This window comes from Setaria viridis, chromosome 4 (assembly GCF_005286985.2).
Source record: "Setaria viridis chromosome 4, Setaria_viridis_v4.0, whole genome shotgun sequence".
NCBI lineage: Eukaryota > Viridiplantae > Streptophyta > Magnoliopsida > Poales > Poaceae > Setaria > Setaria viridis.
In genome coordinates this window covers 27,135,613-27,143,778 of record NC_048266.2, presented here as the reverse complement: position 1 = coordinate 27,143,778, position 8,166 = coordinate 27,135,613, and the positions used below count along the sequence as shown (strand labels likewise).

Here is an 8,166-nt window from a genome sequence, read left to right as displayed (position 1 = left end):
CCGATTGTAAAAGTACCCCCGACGGACTTCGTTTGTAATGTTCATCACCGATGGCAACAAACATTTTGGCACATCGAGCGATTCATTGCGCTTCGGTCCTATCCGGTGGGAGGACTTCTTCGAGGATGTAGGCGAGCAACGGCGCCCTCCAGTCAGTCGGGTCGAGCACCATCACCACGGTGTCCGGGTTGGAGCCCCCGAGCCCTTGGTTGGGGTCGGGCCACCCTAATGCGTTGGAAACCTTAAGTGCCTGATTCGGACCGGGCTGCGCTTGGGTCCGATTCACCCGGATGCGGGCGGATGGCTCGTGGAGGTCGTTAACGAAGACCCCATCCGGGGCCGAATCCCGCTTGGCCGCAATTTTGCGAGGGAGTCGGCAGCGCCATTGTCCCTTCACAGGACATGGTGCAGCTCGATTCCTCGAAAATTGCCCTCGAGCTTGCGCACTTCTTGGCAGTACACTGCCATGAGTGGACTTTTGCAGGATGACTCCTTCATGACTTTGTCGACCACTAGTTCCGAGTCGCCGCGGATGAAAAGCCGCGTCGCACCGAGCTCGATGGCGATACGTAGCCTGTTGATGAGGGCTTCATATTCCATGACGTTATTTGAGGTATTGAAGTGGAGGCAGATTGCGTAGCGGAGCTTGTTTCCCTTCGGGGAGATCAGGACCACTCCAGCCCCCGCACCTAGTCCCATGACTGACCCATCGAAGTTCATCGTCTAGTATTCGTGGGTGACGTCAGAGGTTGGGGACTGGACCTCCGTCCATTCGGCGACGAAGTCATCCAGGGCTTGAGACTTAATCGCGGTGTGGGGGGCGTACTTGATGTTTGTACCCCATGAGCTTGAGCGCCCACTTGGAGATCCGGCCCATGGCGTCGTGGCTGTGGATGATCTCTCCCAGCGGGTACGAGGTGACGTTACCTCATGCTCGGTGAAGTAGTGCAAGAGCTTCCGGTTTGCCATCAGCACGGCGTACAGAAGCTTCTGGGCCTGGGGGTAGCACACCTTGGTGTTGGTGAGTACCTTGCCGATGAAGTACACCGGACGCTGGACCTTCAACACGTGTCTGGGCTCCTCCCTTTCGACGACGAGAACAGCGCTGACGACGTGGTCACATGCCGTGATGTAGAGGAGGAGGGGTTCCTCTCGTTTAGGAGCAACGAGGACTAGGGCTGAGGTCAGTAGCGCTTTGAGGCTCTCCAAAGCCTTCTGTGCCTCTTCCATCTAGACGAATGCGTCCAACTTCTTAAGGAGCTTGTAGAGCGCCCCTTCTCGCCAAGTCGGGAGATGAATCAGCTCAGAGCGGCCAAGCAACCTGTGAGCCTTTGTACGCCCTTGACATTGTGTATGGGACCCATATTTGTGATGGCCGTGATTTTTTCGAGGTTGGCTTTGATGCCACGCTCGGACATGATGTACCCGAGTAGCTTCCCCCTCGGAACCCCAAAAATGCATTTCTTGGGATTTAGTTTAACGCTGAACCCGGAGGTTCACGAATGTTGTGGCTAGATTTGCGATCAGGTCGCCTGCCCGAGCCATCTGTACCACTATGTCATCCACATAGACAGCAATAGTGGCCCTTGGCCGCTCGACCTGGTTGGGCTGGTCGGGCGGGTCAATCTGGTCGGCGAAACACCACTACATGCATCGTTGGTAGGTGGCACTGGCATTCCTCAGATCGAAAGGCATGGTCACACAACAGTACGAACCATACGGGGTGATGAAGAAGGTCATGACCTGGTCAGACTCTTTCATCGCGATTTGGTGATAGCCCGAGTAGGCATCCAGAAAGGAGAGGATTTCGCATCCTGAGGTGGAGTCGACTATCTGATCTATGCGTGGTAAAGGAAAATGATCCTTAGGACACACCTTGTTAAGGCTAGTATAGTTAACACACATTCTCCATTTCCCATTTTTCTTTTTTACAAGAATTGGGTTAGCGAGCCAGTCAGAGTGGTACACCTCCTTAATAAAACCGGCCGCCAGGAGTTTGGCGATTTCCTCGCCTATGGCTCTACGCCTCTCATTGTCGAAGCGGCGCACGCATTGCTTAACGGGCTTCAAGCCCAGGGCAATGTGTAGCGCGTTCTCAGCGACCTCCCTCGGGATCCCCAGCATATCAGCAGGCTTCCAAGTGAAGATGTCCCAGTTGGCATGCAGGAAGTCGACGAGCTCACTTTCCTATTTGGCCGGGAACTTGGTCCCAACCCGCACCATCTTGGTTGGGTCGCTGGGGTCAATCTCCATCGCCCTGGTTTCCTCAGTCGGGCTGAAGGTGCTCGTGGCGGTTGGCTCGTTGTAGTCGAAAGTTGCCAGCTCCGCCTTCTTCCCGAGCTCCGGGAGCTCGGCGGAGTTGGCGAGGCCGGTGGCGAGCTCGAATTTCTCACGGTCACACGCATAGGCATACAAGAAGGTGCTTCCCACCATGATGGTGTTGTGCAGTCTCGGCATCTTCAGCTTGAAGTAGGTGTAGTTGGGGACCACCATGACCTTGGCATAGCATGGCCGCCCCAGGATGGTGTGGTAGCACCCAGTGAAATCCACCACCTTGAAGGTCAGGACCTTCATGCGGAAGTTGGTGCGGTCGCCAAACATGATGGACAGGTCGATCTACCCAAGCGAGTACGCCTGCTTCCCCAAGATCATGTTGTGGAAGGGCGCACTCACTGGTCGGAGCTCGGACCGGGGGATGCGCACAGCGTCCAGGGTCTCAACATACAAGATGTTAAGGTCGCTGCCCCTGTCCATGAGCACCCGAGTAAGGCGCTTCCTGTTGATGATGGGGTCGACAACGAGCGAGTACCGACCCGATCGAGGGACGCAGGGGGGTGGTCCTTCTGGTCGAACGTGACTGGATGGTTTGACATGCGCAAGAAAGTAGGGACAATTAAATCAACGGCGGTAACGCACCTTGCACTGCCGCTTGGAGTGGTCGGCGTCGGATCCCCGGAAGATCATGAGGCAGGTTTCGGGTTTGGGGAAGCCGTCCTCATCCTTGCGCACCGCAGCTTCCTTGTCGGCCACGTCCTCCTTGTCCTTGAGCTCCTTTGGCTTGCCGGCTTGCCACAGGAAGCGTTTGAGGAGTTCGCAGTCCTTGTAGAGGTGCTTGATGAGGTAAGCATGGTTGGTGTAGGGACTCTCTATGAGCTTCTCGAAGTGGTCAGCTGGCCCAGCTGGGGCTATTTACCTGGTCAGTCGGCCGCGGCGACCAAGGTTGGGTTGGTCGGGCGTCGCTGATCCTTCTTGTTCTTCTTGCCCCGTTGCATGGAGGGGCCTTCGTCCCAGTCTTCGCGCTTGGCCTTGCCCTTGTCCCGTCCACTGCTAAAGACCGCCCCGACCGCCTCCTCCCGGAGGTGTGATTCGTAGAGATGTCAAGCAGCTTGCGAGTGGTCCAGGGCTTGACGCAGCTGAGCTTGTGCACTAGGGACTTGCACCTTGTCCCAGAGAGGAACGCGCTGACGATGTCTGCATCGATGATGTCAGGGAGGGAGTTGCATTGCTTTGAGAACCTACGGATGTAATCCCGCAGGGTCTCGTTAGGTTCCTGCTTGCAACTCTTAAGGTCCTAGGAGTTCCTGAGGCGGACGTACATCCCCTGGAAGTTTCCTACGAAGACCTTCTTCAGATCCAACCAATCGCGGATGCTATCGGGCAGAAGGATCTCGAGCCACACTCGAACGAACTCCCCTACGCAAATGGGGAGATACTGGATGATGAAATAGTCATCATCGACTACTCCAGCTCGGCAGGCAAGCCGGAAGTCTTCAAGCCACACTCCGGGATTCATCTCCCTAGTGTACTTGGTGATGTTGGTGGGCGGTCGGAACCATTGTGGGAATAGCACCTTTTGGATCCTGCGACTGAAGGCCTGGGTCCCAGACCGTCCGAGCTAGGGCTTTGGTCACTGTTCCGGTCGCACGATCGGTCATCCCACATTGGGCGTACTTCTTCGGGTTCCTTGTCAGACCAATCACGAGCCGCGTTAGCCGCTCTTGCCACCATTTGTTCAATGTTGGAATCGTGTCGCGCCAAACATCATGCGTGGATGACGCTACGCACATCCTGGTTCAGCCCAATCCGTTCGCGCACGGGCTGATGCCGCTACGTCGATGCCGGGTCAGGTTGTGGGGCTGCCGCAGCGCTCTGCCTTGCGTGTCGTGCCTGCGGGGGTGAATGGACGGAGTAGTTTAGCTGGTGCGGCCCCAGCGCGCTGGTTGGGCAAGAGGCTGCATGTTGCTGTCGCAACGTGGAGCTCTCCACCTGTTGTATGGCGGCGGTCTCCATCAACACCTAGAGGTTCCGGTGTACTGCTAGCTCCTAAGGGTCAGCTGGCTCGAGGAGGCTACATAGTGTTGGGGTATGAGGTAGGCTACACTAGCGCAAATCAAAATTTTCTACCGCGTAAACCAGAAAAATTGCCGTATAAGGATCACGGGATTACCACTCGACACACTAATGCGGAAGATGTAGATTCTCGTTGATGCAGCGAAGTCGATAAGCGTAGTCGTACGTAGTCGATCACGTCGACGTCCAGTAGCTCCTCAGCAGCTCGTCCATGTGCAGCAAGATCGCCCTCGTGCCGCGGCTCGTCGTCGGCTCGTCATGGCTCGTCGTCGGCTCGTCATGGCTCGTCGGCGGCTCGTCGTGGCTCGTCCGCGAGTTGCAACAGGCAAGGGCGTGGGAGGCACGGTAGATGTGTTTCGCCAAAAAGGTGTAAACCCTAGGGCGCCCCCACCCCTCTATTTATAGAGGTTCCTAACAGGCCTCTGGGTCCGAGGCCCATTAGTACTTCTAAACCTAATCCAACTCAGATCACATCCGAATTGGGCTTCCAGCCCCTTAAGTGTGTGACCCTATGGGTTCGGATACGCATAGACATGGCCCGAGTACTCCTACTCGGCCCAATAGTCGGTAGCGGGCTCTAGCAAGACGTGACAACTCCTATACGCACACGAAGATCATATCAGACGAACCATCACAACATTATATACATGCTATTCCCTTTGCCTCACGATATTGGTCTAGCTTCAAGCCGACCGCTCTTTCTCGATCCTATGATTCGGAATCCCTTTGTAGGTTAACTCTTAACCGTACGTAGCATGGCCATGCATTTTTGGATCCGATCACTCGAGGGGCCCAAAGATATATCACTTTTAATCAGAGAGGGGCAAATCCTATCTTGATTGACCATGTCTCATAGCATGCTTCTTGAGAAACCCGAAAGCTACCTTTATAACTACCCTGTTACGGCGTAGCGTTTGATAGCCCCTAAGTAAGTCGATCCACATCTTGAGTACATGCGACAATCTCAGGTCTAAGGACAAAGCGTACATGTTGTGTAAAGAGAGAACTACTTCTCGTGGTGGGTCAGTCCTAGCACATGTCTCCACATGTGCCCACATTATTAGTTCAACATCTCCATGTCCATGACTCGTGAAACATAGTCATCAACTAATACATGTGCTAGTCTAATATTCATGTGTGTCCTCACATGAACTCCGACTAGGGACGACTTTAGAATAACCATACAAGTAAAGAGTTTCAAATACAATTCATATAATTGCAAATCAATTCAAGTAGCCTTTAATAGATATTCAAGGAACACAGTATAAATCATGGATATAAATGGAATATCATCATCTCTATGATTGCCTCTAGGGCATACCTCCAACACATAGAAGCATCACCGCGGCGGCAATATTTTGTCTAGCCCGAGCGAACTGCAAGGGGTCATTCCCCTCTGCCAGGATGTTGTGCTAGACCTGGCGGGCGCTGCCCCGACCGCCGCCTGCCGGGTTGCGCGCGTGCGGTGCGGAGTGATGCGCCGTGCGCACCGGCGGTGGCGGTTGCTGGTCCTGCTGCCGCTGTCGCAGTTCGTCGTCGTGCGCCTGCGTTTGCGCCAGGGCCTCCGTGCAGTGGTTCATGAGATGTGAGTCTCGACAGACTCCACCACCTCTGGGAGCTATTTCGGAGCGTCTGCCATGGCGCACTCCTGGGACAGAGAATGGTCAAGTGCCATCACGTCGCCGATGTTGCAGCCTTCGCTTTCGAGCTCATCATCACAGAAGTCGTGGAAGGAGGCGGGGGCGTAGTCTGCCATTCCTACAAATTCGCATGGGTGGAGAGACGACATCATGACCCTCCAGAGCCCCCATGTGTACGCGTCCGTGGTGGACGCAAGATCGAAGGGAAGGTAGGCGTGCGGCGAGCGTGACGGAGACAGCGGAGCACCCTTGGAGAGCTGGTTGAAAATGTTAACCAGTGAATACATGACAGTATCCATGTCGTTAACCGTGGGGCTCGTGCCCAACACGGATTCGATGTGGAGCGCAAGAGCCCCAACATCAAGATCGTCGAGTGGCTCACAGACAATGGTGCGAGCCACCTTTCCCAGGGATGCCGGGGGAGTTGTCTCCTCACGGAGGCGGAGTATGCCGAGTTGATCGGTGACGAAGTCCGGACTTCCGAAGCAGAAGGTTTGGAACAGCACGAAGATAGGTGGAACCCATGTCCCGCCGAGGGTGGGAGCGGGAAACTCTAGCGAGCCAAAACAAATCGTGTCGCTCGAGCCCGTCATGCTGGAGGTGGCGGTGAGGTGGGCCATCCGATGACCTACAAAGCACGAATGCAACGGCATCTTCCCCACGGATGGTGCCAACTGTCGGTGCAAAATCTGACCGACAAGTGAATATTTGTGGTTTTGCCGTGCGTTAGATCGGATATGGCGTAGCACGCAATGACACAGGATGTATACTGGTTCGGGCAACGCACCCTACGTCTAGTCGGGGGTCAGTCAGTCGAATTTATTCCTGAGCCCATGTGCTCAAAGTTTGCAGTGGGGGTACAAACAAAAGGAGTAGAAGAGTGGGACGCCTGAGTCCTGGCCTTGTTCTCGTCTCAGTTGAGGAGAGTGCCAGGAGCTCAGACTAGCATTAAGTGTGTGTGTAAGCGTGAGAGTGTGAGAGGGTGTCTCTTAAAGCGGTGGGGGTCCATCCCCTTTTATAGTACAAGAGGACGGTCCTTACAGGTCGAGGGAGGATAATAGCGTGAGGGTACGGGTGCTGCCTAGTCTTGTCGAATCCCACGTCGGTGGATACGGTATGGCTTCCGTCCTCGGTCCCTGTTCTTCTCGTTAGGCCACTATGCCATAGTGGGTAGGTTTACGGCACCACTATGCAGACGTGCGCAGGGCATGGCGTGGTACAGCTCCGCGTACGGCCGGCTGACCCGGGCGCCACCTCGTCATCCGCCCCACCTACTCCCTAGGCCCACTCCGGGCGGATCTCCCCGGTCGGGGAGATCAGTGCAAGTGGTACGGTGAGTTTCCCAGTTAGGGGATTAGGTTGGGAGCACTCGGTCGGGAGTACTCAGTTGGGAGCACTCAGTCCAGGTCGGACTGTGGCCCCATCCCCGGCTGGCTCCCTCTAGTCGAGGCGTCAACCAGGCCTCTTGGTCGGAGGGGCCGGCCGGCAGCCAGATCGTGGTCTTGGCCTGGCTGTGCGTAGCTGGGCCGGTCCAGGTATACGTTTGTTGTTATGCCCTTTGTTTGGCTAAGTGTCGTGGGAAATTAGTCCTGTTAGAGACCCGTCACCGTGATAATATCTTGAATATTATCTTCCCATGAAAATATGGTTATTTTAAATATTAGAAATGATATCAACGAGAAAAGGCCTACTTCACTCGCTTTATGCTAAAATAACACTGACCAATTTTTTTTTAAAAAAAGAAACACTGGCCAAAATCCTAGGAAGGCGCGGCAAAGCCGCGCCAGAGTTTCTAGTTAACAAGTAAACTGATCTAAGGGGAAACTTATATTACTTTGAACACTGCTCTTAAGTATTAACAGTAGCAACGGAGTTGTCTTAGTCGTTGGTACTTTATTTAAGACTACAACAAGCCAACATCCATGTGGCATGTGGGCATTTTGTAATCCATCAACCACTACCTCTGTGAAACTCATGGTGAAAGGTGATCTTGACTGTAGTAAAAATGGAGTTACCTACGCTCAGGAAACAAAAATAACAGTTATTTTGTTGACGCGTGGAAAGTGCTAAGTCATTTCTTAATTTATGCCAACAACAAGCAACATCGAGTTAGTGCTTAGTGGAGTAGTTGCCCATGCCATGTTGACATTTTCTTTAATCTACCGACAACTATCAA

At 54.2% G+C, this 8,166-nt stretch overlaps 1 protein-coding gene across 1 annotated transcript; it reads right to left on the bottom strand.

The window, feature by feature from the left end:
- Positions 1 to 393: 393 nt before the first annotated feature.
- Positions 394 to 720, bottom strand: LOC140222629 (uncharacterized). The gene has a single exon (XM_072293459.1). It carries the CDS (start codon positions 718 to 720, stop codon positions 394 to 396), a length of 327 nt encoding a protein of 108 aa, XP_072149560.1.
- Positions 721 to 8,166: the final 7,446 nt, after the last annotated feature.